The sequence below is a fragment of the Hyaena hyaena genome, unplaced genomic scaffold (assembly GCF_003009895.1).
Source record: "Hyaena hyaena isolate Hyena2069 unplaced genomic scaffold, ASM300989v1 scaffold_40, whole genome shotgun sequence".
Taxonomy (NCBI): Eukaryota; Metazoa; Chordata; class Mammalia; order Carnivora; family Hyaenidae; genus Hyaena; species Hyaena hyaena.
In genome coordinates, this window is record NW_024080672.1 from 4,026,587 (window position 1) to 4,049,982 (window position 23,396).

A 23,396-nucleotide genomic window follows, 5' to 3' on the forward strand; every position below is an offset into this window, starting at 1 on the left:
CTCCCGTCACAGACCGAGCGGTTCCCCTCGGCTGTTTCTCTTACATCTGAAAAGGTTCACTTCAAGGTCAGTATTTCATCTGATCTTGCAAGAGGGGAAGGTCCAAAGTTTAACCTAATTTCTCATGAGTTCAATGTCACATGATTACGAAAAAAGCAGTAGATGACAGGAAGAACCCTTGGCTGAGCCCTGGAGGCCAAGGGCAGCTGACCCTCCAGGTGACTATGGACAAGCCCTTGGGGTGACTCTGGGCAGAAGCTAGACTACATGACCCCCAAAACCCAGTGACCTGTAACCAGAAGTCCCCTCTTCTATGCTAAGACAAAGCTGCCTTTGACCCAAAGAGCCCTTTTAAAATCAAAGTAAAAGATAAAGTTCTCATTTAAAAAAAAATGTTTAATGTTTTTTTGAGAGAGAGAGAGAGAGAGAGAGACAGAGTATGAGTGGGGGAGGGAAAGAGAGAGAGAGAGGGAGACACACAATCCAAAGCAGGCTCCAGGCTCCCAGCTGTCAGCACAGAGCCCAATGCACAGAGCACAGAGCTCGCCAACCAGGAAATCATGACCTGAGCCAAGGTCAGATGCTTAACCGACTGAGCTACCCAGGCGCCCCCTTAAGTTCTCATTTTTAATACAAACAATAAAACAGCCAGCGAGTCCCTATCAAGGTTATTTTGCCCTGTGGGCACATTTCGCAAAGTCTGGGACATTTGTGGCTGTTCCGGCTGAGGGATGCTACTAGCATCTAGCGGGTAGAGGCCAGGGATGCCTCTAAACAGTGTACGGTGACGATTTTTCCAGCCCAAAATGTCCCTAGTGCCAAGGTTCAGAAATCTTGACGTACGCCGATGGACACGGAGAAGCAAACTTTCTCGACTGTAGCACATCCCAGATACACTTTCCGTGTCTTACAGTCTCGAACCTGGTCTGAGCTGATTACACACTTGGATGGGGGCTGCGCTGACCCATCAAAACATACTAGTTATGAAATCTCGAGGGAATACAGCCTTCCAGATTCAGCAGCTGTGAGACAAACAACATCCTGCCCATTTAGAGTCAAGTCAGGGGTACTCACCGAACGCCTGAGATTTTTCTTGACAAATCTGGCTCTTGTTTGCACTAAGTGGCCATTCCTGGGCCATGTGTCAAACATACCTTATCTCCCGTAATATCATCTTTTTCTGTTTGGTGTGGTTTTGGAATTCCAGGCAGACCATGCCCCGTATAATGGTCTTGGACAGACATTCTTCCTGTCTGGGGTATTTTCTTCCTGTCTAGGGTATTTTAGTTACTGCCTTAAAGCTGGCAAAATGTTCTTTTTTCTGAAAAGATATTCTTGAAAATCAATAAACTTCACAGAATGGAAAAAGCTGATTAGTGATTTTTCAAGATACGGGGTACTTCGTTGGGAGAGTAGCCATCATAACTCAACCCTAAATAAAATGCGTTCCGAGAGTGACCTCAGCGTTCCATATAGCCTGCTGTTTAGAGATTGCCCTTGCGGACCCCAAAGAAAATTGAACAATATATCAGCCATGAAAATAAACAGTGGCCCATCACAAAGAGGAAATTAGGCAGTGGGCCTAAAATAATGTTTAACTAACTTTACATTCCCCTCTGTCCCCATTTTGTCTTATTTCCGCGGGAATGTGTACTTGTGGGGACACAGAAGTTATTTGCTCTTCAAAAAACATCTGTCTGCATTTGTTTGGCTGGGGAAATGAGATCGAAGGCAGTGGGGATGTACTGATGGGAAAGCATGTTGGTAAATATGGCCAAGGCTCATAAGCATTAAATGCAGTTTTGATACGCACCATTTTTTAAAAATAGGGGTAAAAAGCGAAATTTTTGAAAATACTGATACAGCCTGTATTTTCCTGAAGCATTCATTAGGCTGGTTTCTATTTTGCCTCTGTAAAGTAAGCATTAGAGCTAGTCTCCTAATTACTAAATACACTCTTTTCTTTCTTTCCTTTTTTAAACATTGTGTTTTCATTTTTACCCCAAGGTGTGGAAATATTTCCCATGCAACTTCTTATCCACTGGAGCTGATGTTTCAGAAAAAAAAGTGTCACTCCTTTTTTGCATGACCTTTCATGCCCCCCCCCCCCCCCGGCTGGCCTTTGGCCATGTTGTTTCCTCTTCTTGGAATGTCCTCCCTAAGATGCCCGCCACCCCAGTCCGCACTACGTCCCCACCAGATTCCATCCCTCCTAGTCTGGTGAACTCTTATCCATCCTTCAGAACTCAAATATCATTTTCCCCAGACTTCTCAGCAAGAGTTTATTGTAATTTCTGTTATCCTGCCGTAGGACCAGTATTTATGTTGCCTGTTTATTCTTATAAATGAGACCCTTGAGTGCAGGGAGGGCTATGCTCCTCTGAGCCATCTGACTCTGTAAATCCAAAGACTAGTACGGCGCCAGCTTCAAAGTAGGCAGTCGACACGTAAGTATGAAATAGACGCGTGAATAATGAGTGGGTGGATAGGTAGAAGACATAGGAAATGACGCATCCCTCTGACCTCCTTCTCCCACTAATTTGTAAAGCCACTTCCAAGATACACCAGTTCTCCAGAGATATGTGATTCAGTGTCTGACCTTTCTGCTCTGTACTGCTGGTCTGTCTGTCCATCCTTCAGTGTTTTCCTTTTTTGTTACTATAGATGTCTTGATATATGGTCAGATGTATTTTCCTACATTCTTTAACTTATTCAAAATTATTGTGGCTCGGGGCGCCTGGGTGGCTCAGTCGGTTAAGCATCTGACTTCAGCCTAGGGCTCTGTGCTGTCAGCTTAGCACCTGGAGCCTGCTTCGGATTCTGTGTCTTCCCCCCACTCTGACCCTCCCCCACTCTCGCTCTTTTTCTCTCAAAGATAACACATTAAAAAAAAATAAAAGCAAAGACAAAATTATCATGGTTAGTCTTTTTGGCTTTTTTCTTCCATAGGAGTTTTAGAGCCTTCTTATCAGGTTTTGTGAAAAGTACCATGGAAATTTTGACTGAAATTAATATTGGATTTATAGATTTGGGGAGGATAATTTACATATTTATAGCATTGAGCATTGCTATGCAAGAATAGAGAATATCTCTCTTCTTATTTATGTCGTTAATGCCTTTAGTTATTTTCTAATTATTTTAGATTGTGTTGTAAATGGAGTCTTTAATTTCATTTTTCAATAAAATGAGTTATTTATGTATAGTATGCTTCTGATTTCTTTATATTGCTCTTATATTAAAGAAACTTGATGGCCTGTTTTTTTCTTTCAAGTATATATTTCTTTGCCTTACTTTATTATGCTGGCTAAATTCTGTGGATCATGCTCAAAAGAAGCATGGACAGCCTTATCTTTTTGCCGACTTTGAGGAAGTTATTCTAATATTTCATCTTTAAATATGATAGCCATCACGTGTGTGTCAGAGATACCTTTAATCAACTATTTTTAGGAGAGTTCCCTCTATTCCTAGTATGCTAAGTGCTGTTGTAATGAATGGACGTTGAATTTTATTGATGGTTGTGTTCTAATTTTTGAAATGACTATGAGGTTTCTCTCTCTTGTCATTGTGGTGAATTCTAGTGATGTGTTATCTACTTTAAATCCTGGAAATAACCCCCCCTTGGTATGACTTTTTTTTTTAATATAATGCCACATTCAGTAAGATTTTTTTTAAGATTTTGACATTTGTGGCCATAATTGAAATTGACTTATAATCTTACTTTCATGTTCTTGTATACTTTTTGAGTCAAGATTATATTAGCTCATAAAGTGAATTCTGGACCTTTTCTTCTTCTTTTTACCTCCTCCAATCTGGAATAGTCTATATTAGTTAGAGATGATGTATTAAATATTTGATAAAACTTAAGAAAATCGGGGTGCCTGGGTAGCTCAGTCAGTTGGGTGTCCAACTTCGGCTCAGGTCATGATCTCATGGTTCATGGGTTCGAGCCCCGCATTGGGCTCTGTGCTGATAGCTAGCTCAGAGCCTGGAGCCTATTTCGGATTCTGTGTCTCCTTTTCTCTCTGACCCTCCTCTGTTCATGCTGTCTGTCTCTCTCTCTCAGAAATAAATAAAACATAAAAAATTTTTTAAAAAAAAAAGTAAGAAAGTCATTTGGGTTCATTAACTATTTGAGGATGGATACTGTACTACAGATTCAGTTATTTGATGGGTATAATTAAATTTAGGTTTTTCCATATTATTTGGGATAATTTTTGATAATTTACACTCTTGAAGAAACTTATCCATGTCAGGAGTGCCTGGGTGGCTCAGTCGGCTAAGCCTCTGACTTCGGCTCAGGTTATGATCTCACAGTTTATGAGTTTGAGCTCCGCATAGGGCTCTGTGCTGACAGCTCAGAGCCTGGAGCCTGCTTCAGATTCTGTCTCCCTCTCTCTGCCCCTTCCCCCCCACATTCTGTGTCTCTCTCTCAAAAATAAATCAACTTTTAAAAAGAAGTATCCATGTCAAGAAAGAAAATTATCCATGTCACAAAACTTTTAATTTTGTTCATATAAAGCTAGTACACTCAAGATTTATATTTTATATCTTTACTGCATTTGCATTTATTTCTCTTTATCACTTGTGTTTTTCTTCTTTGTTATCTTGCCCAAAGTTTGCCTATCTTCTATATCTCTTTTAAAATCACCTTTGAAGGGCAACTGGGTGACTTCAGCTTAGGTCATGATCTCACAGTTAGTGGGTTCGAGCACTGTGTTGGGCTCTGTGCTGACAGCTCAGAGCCTGGAGCCTGCTTCGGATTCTGTGTCTCCCTCTCTCTCTCTGCCCCTTCCTGCTCCTGCTCTCTCTCTCTCTCTCTCTCTCTCTCTCTCTCTCAAAGATGAATAAACATTCAAAAAAATTAAAAATAAAATCAGCTTTGAGGTTTTTATATTCTTTTTTTATTTTTTCTTTCTATCATATTCCACAATAATCTTTATTATTTTTTGTTTTACTTCATTATTTTTCTAGATCCCTAAATAGTATGCTTAGCTTACTAATGTTAAACCTTTAAAAAAAGTTTCAACCTATATTTTTTAATACATGCATTGGAAGCTTCTCTACCCCGCAAGGAGTGTTTTCTTTGTCTTTCAATTCCAAATATTTTGTAATTTCTATTAAGATTTTTCTTTGCTGATTTTTAGAACTATTTTAAATTTCCAAATATACTGGGGTTTGGTATCTATTATTGATCTTTCATCTTATTGAATTATATTCAGAATATGGTCTCGATCATATCAGCTCTTTCCTGTGGTTGCTTTGTGGTCAGTTTGTGTAAATATTTCTTGCGTTTTTTTTTTTTAAACAGTACATATCCTATAAATTGTTGGATATGAGGTCCCTTTTGTAGCCAGTATGTTAACTTTACCTATTTGATCTATTAATTTCTATAGATAGATAGATGTTAAAAATCATTGATTATGGATTTGTCAGCCTCTCCTTGTAACTCTTTCCACTTTTACTTTATATTTTTTGAGACCATGTTGTCATGTGCATAACAGCTCAGGATTAGTTTATCTTTAGGGTAAAATTAAATCCCTAATCATTATATAATAACCATCTTTATCACTAATAAAGAAAGTGTACATTTTATATCAGGACATTTATTTGGGGTTTCTGTTGGCTAGCATTTTCCAGGCATGTTTTTTCTATCCCTTGACTTTGAACATTTCCACTACATTATGTTTTGAGTGCGCTTCTTGCAAAGGTTTTTTTCAATATCTGCAAATTTCTGTCTTTTATTTGATGTGAGAGCCACCGATATGTATTCCGATTAGAGATAAATAAGGATTTTTCACCCCCTCCCTTCACTGTACTTTTTTATTGCTGTTTTCTTCTTTCTTCCTTTTCATTGGCTTGATCAAATCTTTATTTCTTTTTCCCTTGTGCATTTTCTAGATTCCATCCCACCCTTTTTGTGTATACTCCAAATTCTAATACATGTGTAATTAACTTAAAATCTTCCTCAGTTAATGAGTAGCTCTACTTACATACCCCAAACGATGAGGACCACAGAATGTTTTGACTTTTCAAAGCCCCTCCAATCTTCCAAGCCATTTTTTCACATTGTTTTTAAGTTCCCTGAAATTAGTCATCTTGTTATTGTTATATGCAGACAGAGCTTGATTAGATCGACCCCTCGTGCCAATTTCTTGCTCACCGTGGCTTCTTGAATCCTGTTCTTGCCACTAGGCTCAGTATGCTTCCTGTAGACCTGTATCCCCCATAGTATTTCTCTGAGTAAGGATCTGTGAGTGAACACTCTTGGCATTTGTCTAGAAAATATTTTTATTTCATCCTCACTCTGGAGTACAGAAGTTAGTTAGGTTGGCAGTCATTTTCTCTGAGCTCTTTGATGAAATTGTTCCATAATCTACTAGCATCTTTTTGCTGAACAGAACTGTTTTCATCATAATTGCTGTCCTTTGGCAAAAATAACCGGGGTAGGTTTTGTTTTGTTTTGTTTTGTAGGAGTTTGCTTGTCCTTTGGTATTCTGCAGTTTCTTTAGAGTCTATATAGGTTAGCATACCTTTTTAACTTACCGTGCTTGAGATTCAATTAGCTTTTCCGAATCCAAAGGTGTTGTGCTTTTACTAATTCTAGAAAGATCTCAACTGTTGCTCTTTTTGAATATTGCTTCCATGTATGACCTACACCCCATCTCTCAGTTTTTCAAGATCATCTGTTCTTCACTTCCCTCTGCTCTCCATTTCCAGCCTCTTATGCCTATTGCATCAATCCCATCAGCAAGGGAACATGCCCTAATGTCTCTCATTTTTTTATGAAGAAAAAAAATTCTCTTTGACCTCATATCTCCCTGGAGCTATTTCATTGCTCTGCTGAACATCGTAGCCAAATTTCTTGACAAATTTGCCTACGCATTCCTCCACTTCCACACCTCCCATTTATTCTTCATGTCACTTGAGTATGACTTTTGCCCTCACCGATGCCAAGAGACTGCTCTTGCCAAGGTTACCAATAACTTCGTGTGCCTGAACTTCAGTGTTCAGTCCTCATCTAACTGGATCTCTTCCTAGCATTGAATGTGGTTGACCACTCCTTCCCCCAAATACTGGTCACCTTTTGGCTTCTGAAGCCCTGGACTCTCTTGGTTCTAAGTCTTGGAGCACACAGAGACCTTGGGTTGAACTCTTACTTTCTTCATTTTCTACTCTCTATCCCTAATAGTTTTTGTCCATCTACACAATGTCAGTTACCATTTATTTGTCAGAATGGCCAAATGTATGCCTCCATCCCTTACTTCTCTGAGCTATTGAATTCTATGGGAATTCCTGCTCTCAGCACCTTTAAACTTAAACTGTCCAGAGCTGAATTCTTGAATTTCTCCCCAAAAGAGTATCTTCCTTGTCTCAGCAAATGTCATCACCATCCACTTGGTTTCTAAAGCTAGACTCTAAGAGTCATTCTCCGTCCCTCTTTTTCTCCAAGAGCCACAGTCAACATATAAAGTCTTACGAATTTTGTCTTTAAAATATACCTCAAAATCCCTCCACTTCCCAACTCCACCTCCAGCACCCTGATCTTGGACCTCCATCATTTCTCAACTAGAAACTACTACTGGTTTCTCAATCTCTTTCAAAATTCTCCCATCCATTTTCAACATGGTGGTCAGAATATCTTTTTTTTTTTTTTTTAATCCTCTTCCCACTTACAGTCCTTTAAGAGCTTCATATTGGACCTAGATTAAAAGAAATTGTATACTCCTTAATAAAACCTTCGAGGCCCTTTCCTACCTTCAGCCTCATCCTAGTTCTCACCCCTGACTCTGGTGTTCTGGCCACCCTGGCCTTGAGGTCTCAGTCATAGCAAACTCTTTTGCTTACAGGGCCTCCTAGCTTCCTTCTGCCTGGAATGTTCTCCAACCCTGCTGCCACCAGACTGGCTCTTCTCCCTTCTTCAAACTGAGCGAGGTCACCTTTCAAGAGAAGCCTTCCTGACCACTGTGGATAACACTGGGGACTCTCTTAAGTCTCTCTAGTAACAACCTTCTGTTTTCTTTTATAGCCCTTTCCACACATTTTATCTTATGGACCTTGGAATTTCAACAGTATATGAACAGTCAACTAACTTTGTTACCATTATTAACCACACCATCCCTTTAGTCTTTCTGGTAAAATATGAAGAATTGTTGGATTGCTAAACTTAGGGAAAATGCTCAAATACCAACAGAAGCCCTTACTGAGGGATTCTTTTAGTACCACGTTGAGTCCAAGCGAGCCTCTGAATGAACTCTGGCATCTTGGCTTTGTGAGGGTGAAAGCGCTCCCTGGGATAGATTCTCAGCATTCCTGCAAGGAGGCTTTGTCATAGCTGAATGTCCTTTCCTGACAGCACAGTTACCCATTTTTACTAAAAACAATTCTGAGAGGTGTTTTTTTTCCCATTGTTTTTCAAAGCAGAAATACTATACTGGGCAGTTTGCATGTGATAAACTGAAATACCAAAAGACTACTATAGGGGCGACTGGGTGGCTCAGTCAGTTAAGTGTCCAACTTTGGCTCAGGTCATGATCCCATGGTGCGTGGGTTCCAGCCCCACGTCGGGCTCTGTGCTGACAGCTCAGAGCCTGGACCCTGCTTCAGATTCTGTATCTCCCTCTCTCTCTGACCTTCCCCTCCTCACGCTGTCTTTCTCTCTCTCTCTCTCTCTCTCTCTCTCTCTCTCTCTCTCAGAAATAAATAAAAACATTAAAAATTTTTTTAAAATAACAACAAAGACTACTGTAACTTAGCTTCATTGCTTAGAAGACATGGTCATAAATTGTTTTTTGTTTTCTTTAACTGGTGCACTCTCTCTACAAGTCTGTGAGTTCTGGAAGACAGGAACTAGGTCTGTTCTGTTTCCCACTTTATGTATATCCAGTTACTGGCATATATAAATCAATAAAGATCTCAAAATGATGTTTTTAAAATTATATTTTATTTTAATTTTAAATAAACCCTACATGCAACGTGGGGCTCAAACTCATGACTCTGAGACCAAAAGTTGTATGTTCTGGGGCGCCTGGGTGGCTTAGTTGGTTAAGTGCCGACTTCAGCTCAGGTCATGATCTCACAGTTTGTGAGTTCAAACCCCGCATCGGGCTCCGTGCTGACAGCTTGGAACCTGGACCCTGTTTCTGATCCTGTCTCTGTCTCTCTCTTTCTCTCTGCCCCTCCCCTGCTTGTGCTTTCTCTCTCTCTCAAAATTAAAATAAATTTTTTTTAATAGTAAAAAAAAGTTGCACACTCTCCTGTTCAAGTCATCCTGGCGCCCCTGATGTTTCTTTCTCTCTCTCTCTCTCTCTCTTTTTTTCTTCTTCTTTTTTTTAAGTAGAGCCTTAGGGGCGCCTGGGTGCTTCTATTGATTAAGCGGCCAACTTCGACTCAGGTCATGATCTTGCAGTTTGTGGGTTCGAGCCCCGGGTTGGGCTCTGTGCTGACAGCTCCAAGCCTGGAGCCTATTTCAGATTCTATGTCTCCCAGTCTATGGCCATACCACCCTGAATGCACCCAATCTCATCAGATTCTGTCTCCCTCTCTCTGTGTCCCTCCCCTGCTCATTCTCTGCCTCTCAAAAATAACTAAAACGTTAAAAAAATTAATTAAAAAAAATAAAACTGTTGCTCCGATGATCATCTTCCCAAATGGTATCATAGTTGTCATCCTCGTATCTTTTTGTGTTCAGTAAAAGTAGTATACTGGCCTCCCAGTCTGCTAAAGAAATAATATTGTCTGCATTTCTTTTATTTGTTGATGAGGCTTAAAACTTTCAAAACCCTTAGTAATGTCTCATAATATTTTAATTTGTAAAAGTAGGTTTGTATGTCTCCAAGTAGACCTCCTCTTATGGAGTTTGGCCTACCATGGCCACGTCTGCTTTCAAGGAATCTCCTGGTTCTGTGTCTTGAAGCTCACTGGTATTAGAGAATGTGTTTTGTTTTGTTTTGTTTTTTAAATCATGCCTTACCACATGGTCTAGTCACAAGAGGACCTGTACCTGAATAACTAAAGATAAAACCATCATATTCATGATATTCAAAATATTTAATGGTGTGGGGCATTAACCAATGAGACTTGGGCCTTGGCCAATCAGAAAGGACTTTCAGTTTACACACGCGTTGGCCACACCCGGGCGTGCTGAATCCAGACCCTGTCTCTGAGGAAGGCAATTCTATAGACCCTATTGGTAGCCTTCATTTTCAGCCAACTCTTCTTTTTAATGCCTGGTCTTGGTTTTTGGGTTTTTGTGTGTGTTTTGTTTTGTTTTGTTTTTCTTTTGAGGGGGAAGTGGCTCAAAGACTTAGAAGCTTTTAATTTTCCCATAATCATGTCTTATTTATACCTGCCTGGATATTCTCCACATGGAGCAACTTTGGTCAAAAGGACACAGTAATTGAGTTCTGCCTTCCAGAACTTGCTGAGCTAAATGCAGGTTATAGTGACTGGCCCAGGCTATCTTGGGTTTGTCTACATGGTGCCTTGTTTGGGGTGGTGAGCATCTCATTCCTTAGCTGATGGCACGGCCCTATAATCTTACTGTCGCTCCACATTCCTTTGTAACTCTGGCCTAGGGCACGGTGGGCCGGGGAGGATTTTCAAAGATCAAAGCATATCTTTATTTTCTCTGGTCTGTTTGTAACCCCACCTCACTGGAAAGAAAAGGCCCAGGGAGGGATATTCACTCCCACTGAGGTCTCTGTTTCTTGACATCAGTTATGTATTTCATGTCTGAGGCCACCTGCCTTCAACTAAATGAATGTTCTCACATTTTTCTTCTTTTTGGATCACAGGTCCACACGTTCCGAGGCCCACACTGGTGTGAATACTGTGCCAACTTCATGTGGGGGCTCATCGCCCAAGGGGTTCGGTGCTCAGGTAGACACGGAACTTCCTGCATCCTTTTCCATTTACATTAAGCACCATAATGTTGAGCTGGCAGTCGTTTCTCCAGAGTTGGGAAATAGACCCAGATTAGCTCCAAAATCTAGCTTTCTGGAAGGTTTAAGGCATCTCTCTGCTTAACAGAGAGACTCTTTTAGGTGTCTGCTGGAATGAGAAGGAATATCTCATGTTTATGTAAGAAAAGAAAAAAAAATCCAAGCAAGTACATTTTCTTATGCACCTACCTGCCATCCAAAATAGGCAGTAGTCCTTAAGTAGTCCGATTCCAATGGAATTGCAAGAAAGAAAAACTATATGTCCTTCCCATCCCCACTTTACTACCAAAGGCAGGGCATAAACATAGACTGGTGAACATTTACCACACACCAGGCATTGTGCTAAGCACTTTTGCTTATCATGGCATTTAGCCTCATCAAAAGACCCTACAGAGTGGCAATTATTCTCCCTATTGAATAAATGAAGAAACTGAGGCTTAGGGGTAGTCATTAATTGCTCTCAGCCATGTAGTAAGTGGTGGAAAATGGATTCAGCTCCAGAACTCATGCTCAGTATTTTTCTGCTATCAGATGAGCAGTGCAGCTAAAGACCTGATTGGATAGCACGTATTTTCAAAGCACTTTGAAACCCTCATAGTTTTTCCACCTAGAACTGGACACACACACCCAGTGCTGACGCGTACCTAGCATAGGACACGTCTTACTACAAACAGCTAACGCAAGAGCCAGGCATTGCCAACTTAATGTGTAAGTGGGCTTCCTAATTCCGCTCCCCACGTTTTTTTCTGGTAAGCCGTTCCACCAGGAGCAAGAATAGCCTCCTGAGGTGTTCTGATTGGGTTTCCGCCAACACCATGTCTCACTTCTTCCCTGCTAGGGCATTTTAAAAATAATTCTTATGGAGCATTTAAAGTAAAGTAAGCTAATGACACAGTACTTTGCCATCCTGCCCATTTTGGTTCACAGGATTGTGGGACCTGAAATCCTTCCTTTGCTTAGAAAGGTCCACCTTAGCTTCTATTGTTTAGATACAGCAGTCACTGGTAGTCATACCTGGATGGTTCAAGTAGTGTTTGTGTGTGTGGTTTGATGCTACCTGCCCCCATCGGAGATCCAGGAGACAAACAGCAAACGGGCTCAGAGGCAGCCTCTCCAGGAATGTTCCGGATACCCCCACTTAACACTCACCGGGAGTTACAGAGCATCTCACGGCTCAACCACTGAGCAAAGTGGTAGACGATCTGAATTACTCAGTGGTCATCAGTTCGGGCTGTCCGGATTATACCTACCAGAAATATCCTAATTGCCGGTATTACCCATTTGAGCAGCAAATCAGTCCAAAGTCAATATTAGAAGAAGAAAACTCTGGAATTTGGATTAGCTGGGAATAGCAACTTTCTCTGGGATAAAAGGGTTTCTTTCTTCTTCTTCTTCTTTTTTTTTTTTTATAAAACATATTCTGAGGTTAAAATGTTAATACTCTCCAATGGCCACTGCTTGGCCTCATATTTCCTCTTGAACAGCAGGAAAACTCAAAACTGCTCATTAAAGGTTAGGAATAGACATCACTGCCTCTCAACGCTCTGTATTTTACATGTTTTAAATGCTTTTTAAATGAACTATACTTTATTTATAGCATCTGGACTTGTAGTCGTTTGCAAATACTGAATATTTTTATATGTTACGAAGCATCTTGCTTTTAATAAAATCTGTGTTTCACTCTACAGAAACACACTGTTGCTTCAGATCTTAAAATGAAATTTGTAAGGAAATTAAAAATAGGATTATCATGTAATCCAGCAATTCCCCTTCTGGGTCTATACCCCAAAGAACTGAAAGCAGGCACTCAAACAGATATTTGGACACCTCTTTTTATAATAGCATTATTTACAACAGCCAAAAGGGAGAAGCAACCCAAACATCCATCAATAGATAAACCAAATGTGGTGTATCAATACAGTGAGATCATAGTCAGGCTTAAAAAGGAAGGAAATCCTGTCCTATCCTGTCATATTAATAAACCTTAAGGGCATCATGCTAAGTGAAAGAAGCCAGTCACAAAAGGACAAATGCTAAGGATTCCACTTATATGGGGTATCAAAAGTAGTCAAATTCAGGGACACCTCAGTGGCTCAGTCAGTTAAGATCTGATTGTGGTTTCAGCTCAGGTCATGATCTCACAGTTTATGGGATTGAGCCCCTCGTCAGATATCATGCTAACAGAGCAGAGTCTTTTGGGATTCTCTCTCTCCCTCCCTCCCTCCCTCCCTCCCTCCCTCCCTCTCTCTCTCTCTCTCCCCCCCTCCCCCCTCTCCCCCCCTCCCTCCCTCTCTCCCTCTCCCTCCCTCTCTCCCTCTCTCCCTCTCTCCCTCTCCCCCTCTCCCTCCCTCCCCCCCTCCTGCCCTCTGTCTCTCTCCAACACCTCCCGCCCCCCAAAATAAATTAAAAAAAGAAAATAGTCAAATTCATAGAAACAAAGTAGAATGTGGTTGCCAGGGGCCAGGTGGAGGTGGGTCTGGGAGTTCGTGTTTCATGAATACAGAGTTTCAATTTGGGAAGATGGAAGTTCTAGAGATGGGTAGTAGTGACAGTTGCATACAATGTGAAGGTACTTAATGCACTGAATTGTACACTTAGAAATGGTTAAATGGTGAATTTATGTTACATATATGTTATCTCAACGTTTGGGCATTGTTCTGAATGAAATTTATAAGAACACCGTAAAACTTACTAGTGAAATAATATCTGGTCAGGCAGCCTTATGTTTTCTATCACATGTTTGCCATTTCTTTTATTTCATTCACATGTAGTGTGCACCACACTTCAGAGTATATACACAGATGAATTGAGTTGATCCTTATGATAATCCTAGGAGTAGGTGCTATGATCATCCTTATTTTATATATATAAAAAAAAAAGGATCCAAACAAGAAAATAAACCAATTCTCTTTGGTTCTGTTTGCTCAGATTTATATCCACTAAGTAGATCTATCAAAATATTATTGAAGTTTACTTGGGCTTTGTTGAATTTCTCATGTTGATAAAGCTAAGATGATTAAGAACTGTTTTTGTTTTTCCTTTGGAAGGAATATAGACAGAACTCTAAAAATTACATGAAGATCATGTAATGCTTTCCAAAAATTGTTTTTTGATGATTTTATCAAAGTTCAGATTTTCTCAAATCCTTAGTATGGTTAAGTGCTTTTTGTTATTGTTGTTAAACAGCTGATTATAATATTTATTATGTGTGTGTGTGTGTGTGTGTGTGACATATATGGGCTTTGACTAGACAGCACATCAACTTTGAACAACTTAAGCATTAAATTTTTATTTTCCAGAATATAGACTGGGAATTGTGTCTTGTCATTGTTAGAGAAATTCTGTCAGTGGATACCAGCTGCTAACGAGGCTTTTAATGTGTTCATTGAACTTAAAAGTCCCTTTTCAGCTTCGGATCTTGATATGAGATAATTACTCTAATTATCACATTATGTAGCATTGCTCTAAATTGTAAACTCCCAGGTACTCCCACCGGTATCTAGTTAGACATTATTTCTACCCACAGGTGTCTAAATAAGGCAAGTAGAAAGAAAAATGGCCCACCCAAACTGCCCAAGAAGGGGAAGGTACTAGGAACTATGGACAGTGCTCCAGGAAAGGGAAAGAAGATGCCAATGGTCATGGGTCCCAGAGACCAAAGATCAGAGATTCCTACAGAGAGAGTAATCATGTCTTCCACAAAAGGAGCATCCGGAACTTTAGGAAAACAACCTAGCATAAGTCCTACATGCCCTTTACGAGCCAAGATGAGCTCTAGGAATCCAAACCCACAAGTCCACAGATGGACCCAAAGGTTCCAGTCCCAAAAGAGAAACAAGAAAGCGCAAACCTAGCTAATCATCAGAACTAAACAATCTCAGTGAAATGTTCTATTCTTATGGCCCAACAACAGAAAAGGCTAGATGAGAAAAATGGAATTCTATAAGAGTTTTGTGAGTAAAGATAAGTCATACTCACGTGTGGAGAACATCACCCCCAAATGGGATGGATGTTCCAGAAAGATACAGCGAACCCTTGGGTGTTTTCATTTTTGTTTTTGGTAACATGTAATTTGTGCTGAGCTTTGACAAAAGGGCCGGGCAAGGCTAATGTGGCTTCTCTGTTTACAGACTGTGGATTGAACGTACATAAACAATGTTCCAAGCATGTTCCCAATGACTGTCAACCTGATCTCAAGAGGATCAAGAAGGTGTACTGTTGTGACCTCACAACACTTGTAAAGGCTCACAACACTCAGAGACCCATGGTGGTGGACTTATGCATACGGGAGATTGAAGCAAGAGGTTTGGAAAAAACTCCTTATTATGTGATCTTATTTTTACTGTTTCTTTATAGTGTTGTCAAGGAAACCTCCTTATAACTGTTAAATTGACTCTCCACTATTGATGTTGGGGAAATGATCTGCCCCAACACACACACATACATGTGCACACACACGCACAGAAATAAGCTAGCTCCAACCAGTGACATCAGTTTCTGTTTTGTACCTAAACCTTGCATGTATGCATTCAACATGTTTGCTAAGCATTTATTAGGTGCTACACATTGATATAATGTCACAGTTCTCACCTTCCAGAAATGGATACTGTAGTGTGCATAATCAGAGGGGTAGGGGTTCCGGGTGACTCAGTCAGTTTAAGCGTTGGACTTCAGCTCACTCTGACTTCAGCTCAGGTCATGATCTCACAGTTTGTGAGTTCGAGCCTTGCACTGGGCTCTGTGCTGACAGCTCAGAGCCTGGAGCCTGCTTCAGATTCTGTGTCTCCCTCTCTCTTTGCCCCTCCTCCACTCACCCTCTGTTTCTCTCTCTTTCTCAAAAATAAATGTTAAAGAGAAAAGAATCAGAGGGGTAAATAAATCAATATTGAAGGTGTGTGTATTCAAAACACCATGCAGTCACAGAAGAAAACATTTCAATGCTATTTGAGGACAGCCCAGAGAGGGTTTATGGCAGAGGTGAGGTCTGAATGGAGTCTTCAAAAGTGATCCCTTTAAAAAAGAAAAAAAAATGATCCCTTTAAATAAGTAAAAAAGCTATTGATCAACACATACATGTCCTACCATATAGAAATTCACTGCTAGTATTGGTTCTGTTTGTTTTAAAGAGGAAAATGAAATATTAAAAAGATCTAGGTAAAGAAAAATCAAGAACCCAGATAGAAACATTTCAATGAAGAGGTTTTTCATAGTATGACTGACTCCCATTTTCCTTTATGTGTACTTTGTTGGGCTACTCTGCAGTATCAAAATTTCAGTGATATGATGGATCAAGCCTGTTTGGGCAGAACTTGGATTGCTGGATGTAACTTGGATAATTAGAGCAGGAATAAAGGCCAGAGGCTTTAACCATTTTTGCCATGTAGGGACTCTGCTGTAGTTGGGACCTGTTATTGTATCCAAACTGGCTTAATATAATCTACACATATTTATGCATTGGCCAACTATCCCACTCTTTCCAAAACAAAACAAGAGAGGACATTATAGTTTGTTATCCCAAGCCTTATAGAGGAAACTATTCCCTTTTTCACATAGGATGAAAACTAGAGCTATTCTGTTACCTTAACACTAGCTCATTTAATCACAACTTGTAAGAAATGCCTTCTGTCTTTTGACTGCTGTATATGTCAGAATTCAGTGGGTGCTTTGGGATCTGGGGAAGGTATTGCTGCAGGGGCTGAGCTAGGTAAGAGTCGAGAAGGGGATGCCCTGCCTCTGGATGAGTAGCTGGGAAAAGTATCCCTGGGTCCTATCGTTTAGAGGGCACTGCAAGTTGGGGTCAGAGCATCAGCCTGTCCAGAGCCTGGACTCAGGACCTCAGCTTCTCTGGAGAAGCTGGTCTCATCCCACAGTGATCCTCATCAGAGGCAACGAATGCCTCGAGCAAAGTTACCGCCATGTCTAATGTCTGATGTGTCCATGGGGAACATCGCACTAAGCATGCCTAGTACAAGAGCTGTAATGCACAGATTAGGAATGTCCACCAGGGAAGCCACAGCGAAGGAATTGGAGCTTCAGGCAGTAGCATCCTGCACGTGTGAGCAGAACCAGGGAACAGGCTGGAAGAAATTCACATGACTCCCGTCCGCAGCTTTGCTACCGCCTCTGCCAAAGTCTCATCTCATGGTCCATCCAGTGCAAATTCCGTATTGCAAATGCTCTTTCTTGGCCATCTGTTTCTGCATGATGTCCCAAACCAAAAGGTCGTGGACATGGAGTTAGACTCCCAGCCCTGTCTCACACTCACTGTGGTGTGACCTTGGCCAGGTTGCCTGCTCCATTTGAATGTTTCCTCACCCATCAAGTGAATGGAATCAGTCACCTCTCATACGGTGGTTGTGAGGGTTAAAATGAGCTGATCCATATAAATAACCTAGAACAGGGCCCAACATATAGGACTCAACCTTCATTATTTCTTTTACCTTTTCTTAACATGACCACCTGTCCTAACTCCACATTCAAAGGTGTCTGTCTGGCTGCCTTACTCCCCACGTGTGTTCCCGTGCTGTCATGGAGACCCCAAACAACAGTGTATGCAACAAGCCAGAAATCCGTTCCTCTCCAGTAACAGTCCCGACACTGGAAGCAGACCAGGGCTAGGTGAGCAGCTCCCGGAGGGCAGGAGCCCAGGCCCTGCAACTTGGTGCTCTGTCGTCCTCGAGAGCTGCCCTTGTCTCAGGTGGCCACAACCATCCCGTCGGCGTGCCAGCCAAGGGCAGAGAGGCAGGCACGCTCTTTCCCTTCAAGTCTGCCACCCAGGCACAGTACACAGCACTTGTGCTTTCTTCACATTAGCCGGAATGTAATGGCCGTGGCAATGGATGCTGTTCTGAAAATGAAAGTTTCCACCACAGCAGAGGAAGGGGAGAACTGATCCTGCAAGGGGAGCTGGAAGCCTGGCAAACTCCAGTCTATCTTTCATGCCTTCCTTCAAAAACAGCTCTTCAGTAAGACCTTCTCCATGGTCTCTTCCATCAACAAACAGGCAGGGTTAGTCTTCACTGCATTGGGCTCCTGAGTGCCACCGTGTCCTCGCCTGTGTCACGTGCAGGTTACAACCACGGTGCGGCGTGCTCACAGGCACCGCTAACCAGAACAGGATGCCGCCAGTTCTCGCTCATCTTGTGGACCAACCCAGTTAATCAGTATGGCAACCTGGGCAACCATACTGAGATGCGTTCCGAGACTGAGTGGGGCTCAGTGGGAGATGCAGCTGAGGTCCGTGAAGAAGGTCTCTGATGGTCAGAGGGGAGGCACAACAGGATGCACGCCATGCATTTGTTGTCTCTGATGCAGACTCTTATATATGGCAGGTAGCATATACGTGATATTTCCCAAGTGAGAAACAGGAAAGAACATACTTCTATACAGCGAAAGTTCCTGTTATCAAGAGCTCGACACACTATTCTGCAACAGCTGTAGAAGCTTTTTCTCCGCTTATTTTTGCTGTAGCTACAGTTTGATAGCAGCTAGTTTCTTACGCGCAAGGTCTGAGATCTGACCCTCTATCCCTGTGGATACACTGGGGTCCTGGCGAGACCTTAGGACATATCTTAACAAATCACTAAGATCTAGGAGTAGAAATCACATCTTCTTAGCCCAAATATACAGCAATCAGGTTTCCAGAATCATCGCTCAAATTTTATTTTTCCACATCTGTTTGTACGATCCTTTATCTGAAGGAGTAATAATGAATGAATCAATCATGTTTAGTTAAGCATTGAACATAGGATCATATGTACGATGAGACAAAAAAGGCTGTAAAATTTAGATTGTTTCGGTAAAGTCAAGATAATATATGTCAGACACATGTGTCCGCGTATGTGTATATACCTAGCACCGTGCTGCACGCAGTAGGGCACATGGGTTAAGATGATGCTGGGGAGAGCATGGACTGCCACCTGAAGGAGTGAAATCTCATCCAGTCGTCTGATGAACAAAGGAAGCCGGAGGCCAAGGTTGGTGAGAATCTGAAATGGGAGCTCCCTTTGTGAAGCCAGGCAGGAAGACGACCAGATCCCCGAGGTCTCCACTGCAGCCCAAGCAAATAAAGACAGAGTTGCCTGGGAACTGAGATGGGCAGGCCCAGAGACAGCTCTGTTCAGTGTGACAGTGTGTGACATACAAGAGCACTGACTGTATTTTTCTCATTTATAGCACACCATGTATATACAGAATTCAAGCCATCTGTAGATATTTCAGGAAGCTAAATCTCTTTTCTCCCACAGGACTGAAGTCAGAAGGCCTTTACAGAGTCTCCGGGTTTGCCGAACACATTGAAGATGTCAAAATGGCATTTGACAGAGGTGGGCTTTATCTTCCTTGAATGCCGAATGACTCGTGCTTGGCGCCCTTTCTTTCGGAAGCACATTTTATTCATAGTGGGAATGGGTTTCCCCATTAGCAATAGCAATAGCTATATTAGCAATAGCTACTGAGAGCTATTGCTCAAGAAGCCACGGAATGATGGCTTTTACAGATCACGTAGTTCTTCCCCTTTCTGGGGGAAGTGTTTCCTTAAAAATTGTGGACAAGTGACTCTGTGTGTTTAAAATAGTTCTTGAATGGGCCGCCAGCATCTGGTGCCGTTATGACTCTTGATTTGGTTGCCCAACATTTATAGTCAATACACATGGCACCTCGTACATCCCCAGCTGAGGATCTAAGTGACGCTTCTCTTTCCCCCCAGAACTCCCAAGAACAGAGCGTATGGATGGGGGTATGCCTAACACTGAAACAGGGGAGGCTGGTGGAAGTTTAGGAAGTAACCACTTTTGTTGTTTATAACTGTGACACAGGTTCTCTAGGCCACGTTATCTTCTAGGTCAGAGAACTCGGGAGCTTGTTAAAAGCAGGGATCACCAGGGGCTGCCCTGGGGAGTCCCTGAGAAAGCTAGGTGAGCCCAAGAATCTATATTTATTAATTTTTATTCAAGTTATTTAAACAGAAAAACAACGAACAGCTCACCCATTTTTCCCAGCCCTCACCGCTTATTTCCTGCAATCACTAATCTGTTCTCTGTATCTATGAGCTTGGTTTTGGTTTGGTTTGATTTAGATTAGATACCGTGTATAAGAGAGATCATACAGTATTTCCTTCTCTGTCTTATTTCACTTGGCATAATTCCCTCAAGGTCCATCTGTGTTCACACGAATGGCAAGATTTCACTCTTTGTTATGGCTGAAAACTATTCTGTTATATACGTAAACCACATCTTCTTTATTCATCCATCAGTGGACACTTAGGTTGCTTCTATGTCTAGTGAACAATGTTACAGTCTACACAGGGGTGCACATTTCTTTCGGAATTAGTGTTTTCATTCTACATTTCTCCTGAACAGTCCAAATAATTGTAGTGAAGCCACTCAAAGGCTGGAACCCCTAGCCTCCTAGAGAGAACCTTCTCTCTGTAGAACAGCAGAGGAGGTCTCTGATGATCTGGCCACTGCATCTATTCAGGCTCATGGCCCATTCCTCCTCCCTGTGTACTTTATGCCCCTGCAATCCTGAAATGCACCTTACTATTTTCATGAACAAGTACTTTGGCTCACGTTGTTCTGTCCATCTAGAATGTGTTCACGTCTCTGCCTGGCAAACGCTTACCTATTAATCAGGTGTCAGTTCAAGTGCTTCCTCTTCCATGAATCCTCCCTGAGCACCCCACCTGACCTAAGAGTCTGACTGCCCCTTCCTGTGCCCCCCACCCCCATGTTTTCACATGCCTCCCAGCCTAGCAAGCTTCCCACTTCCTTGTAACTGTTGAGATGGATGCCTAACTCCCACTCTGACTAGAGCTACGAGAAGAGAATACGTGATTTTTTTGTCTTTGACTCACCAGGGCTTAACAGTGCCTAGTACATGGTAGATTCTCAATAGGTATTTGTTAAATCTGTAAGTAATGGGATCAGATGACATATCTGCTACGCTCACTGTTTTCTGTACATCGGCAGTTTTTTTTTTTTTAATCCTCGTACCAAATTTGATGAGACATTTGTTCTTTTCTCTATGTGAAAGAAAATGCTAATTGTCTCGATAGGATTGTAACTTTAAGTCAAAACATGTCTTCAGAGTGATGGTAAAAGGGGCACCTGGGTGGCTCGGTCAGTTGAGTGTCCGACTCTTGATTTTGGCTCAGGTCATGATCTCACAATTGTGAGCTAAAACTCTGCGTTGGGCTCTGTGCTGGGCATAGATCCTGCTTAAGATTCTCTCTCCCCCTCTCTCTCTGCCCCTTCCCAGCTCACATGCTCTCTCAAAAAGAAAAAAAAAAAAAGGTTAGAATACACCATTACCTATACATGAAGGAGGGTCACGGGTTCCCAGATTAAAGTCCTAGGGACAGAGAGGAAAGAGCCAAGATAAAAGAAACGTCATGAGCCTGAAAGAGAATTGAAACTGAAGATAGTCAACTATTATGTTGTGTCTGTGATCTTCAAATCCAAAGAATATTGGCATAGCTATATAAAAGCTTCTCAATTTTTTAAATTATTAGGTCAGATTAGATTGCTATTATACTATGAACTTTTGTGTCTGGAATATTAATTACTATGTTACATTTCTATTTAGCAAATTACCAGAGGCTGGGTCCAAAGAACGACTTTCAGTCAATTTCACTACCTTATTGGCTACACTTACTCTCAGACCCAAAACCACTTCCCGAACGTCTTTGTGTTCCTTCCTGCACGTCAGTGTTATTAGAAGCAAGAGTAGTCAGCTGGACTTGTACGGGCGCGTTGCATTCAATGTTGGATCTGTGTTTTTTCTTTATGGCCGTGCGTTAACTTGGCGAAATAGGTCCTAACTAGGCATTGGATCATTGATCATTTTTCAGATGGTGAAAAAGCAGATATATCTGCCAACATCTATCCAGACATAAACATCATCACTGGAGCCCTTAAACTGTACTTCAGAGACTTACCCATTCCTGTTATCACCTATGACACCTACCCCAAATTTATCGAAGCAGCGAGTAAGTATTGAGAGCTAATCTTTTATTCATACCAAATTGTTAAGTATAAAGCTTTTACCCTCAAGACAATTAAAACTCAGGACTGTTTAAGTTACTGCATGAGCACCTGCTTTGCCAAGTGAGGGCACAGTGACAGAATTCATAGAAAACCAGGCACAGTTCGCTAGCTGAGTGGAACCGGTACCAAGCCAACCCCTCAGTGGAGAAACTGGGCACCAGGCAGTTCTCTCTGCACATCATCGTCGCTTCTATCCTGGGAACCGGCACAGTCAGGGCTGTGCAAGAATGTGCACTCTTTTGCAGAAAGCAAGAATGTTTCTGAGTAAAAAGTCACATGTTCTTCAGTGAGGACTCTACAGGTTAGCTGCTTTCATCCATTAAGCAGACCCTCCATTGCTAATTGATTAAAGTCAGGCCCCACGTTTTACCCACCGATCACCAGATCAAGACCTCTCGCTAACATCCTCTAGTTTAAGCGTCTCATCTACCCGACGAGGCAAACCTCATGATCCCATTTCACAAAGCAGGAAAGCTGGGCTCAGAGAGCTGAGCTCACAGGGCCAGGAAAAGAACACCATCATCCTCAGTCTTCTTTCTGCCCACAGTTGCGCATTTAGTGTCTGGCACGTGGGCTGATTGCTGTCAGGAGAGAGGAGTGGGGGGGGTGGGGATGGGCAGTGGTGCTGCACTTTGCCCAGGAACAGATTGAGGAAGGAGAGGTTCAGGTGCTAGAATGCATGACACAGAAATCAAGCACACCGTGAGGAATTATTTATAAAAACTATATTTAAAGGTAAGTATACTCATAAGATGCCTGATGGGAACACAAGTGCACCTTCCCGGTCCAGCCTCCTGACGCCCACCCAGTGGACACTGGATACATGTGTGGTTCCCAATGTCCAGGCCGTTCTAGAATAAAGCAAGACACAAACAAATTGATGAGTTTAAGGGAAAGGTTACCTGCAATGGCCTGAACTTCTGTGACTTCCCCTCCATCTGCAATCAGAACCAACCAAACTTGTTACTTCTCTGAAAAGATTCACGTGTCAGCGCCGCACTAACGCCTTATGTGTGCTCTTATAGAGATCTCCAATGCAGATGAGAGGCTGGAAGCTGTCCACGAACTGCTGATGCTGCTGCCCCCTGCCCACTATGAGACCCTCCGATACCTGATGATCCACCTCAAGAAGTAAGCCAACACCTCCTTGATACGTCATCCACAAACGCCATCTGCCTGGGATGGTGAACACATCAGGAAGGGTTCATAAACTTTGTCCCCAACCCCACTGAGTACACAGACTCCTTTGAAGCGAACCATGCTGCCTTCCCTAGGCCAATCCCATTGGTCACTGCTCGAACCCTCCCTCTGTGCCGGGAGGGGCTCCATCCACTTTATTTATTTATTAATTTATTTATTTTTTTACTTTTTTAAGTTTTTATTTTTAGGGTTTTTTTTTTTTTTTTTTTTA

The 23,396-nt window shown here is 41.9% G+C and overlaps 1 protein-coding gene and 1 long non-coding RNA gene across 2 annotated transcripts in view; one reads left to right on the forward strand and one right to left on the reverse strand.

Annotated features, from left to right (window-relative positions):
* CHN2 (chimerin 2) overlaps positions 1–23,396 on the forward strand; it is a 304,122-nt gene that overhangs the window by 274,632 nt on the left and 6,094 nt on the right. The window contains exons 8-12 of the mRNA XM_039229860.1: positions 10,794–10,878; positions 15,071–15,244; positions 19,187–19,264; positions 21,790–21,927; positions 23,011–23,116. Coding sequence (XP_039085791.1) covers positions 10,794–10,878; positions 15,071–15,244; positions 19,187–19,264; positions 21,790–21,927; positions 23,011–23,116 — 581 coding nt within the window. The remainder of the gene's footprint in view (positions 1–10,793; positions 10,879–15,070; positions 15,245–19,186; positions 19,265–21,789; positions 21,928–23,010; positions 23,117–23,396) is intronic.
* The window catches only part of LOC120230299, a 5,807-nt gene continuing 5,168 nt past the window's right edge, over positions 22,758–23,396 (reverse strand). The window contains exon 4 of the long non-coding RNA XR_005527967.1: positions 22,758–22,836. This is a non-coding gene — a long non-coding RNA (uncharacterized LOC120230299). The remainder of the gene's footprint in view (positions 22,837–23,396) is intronic.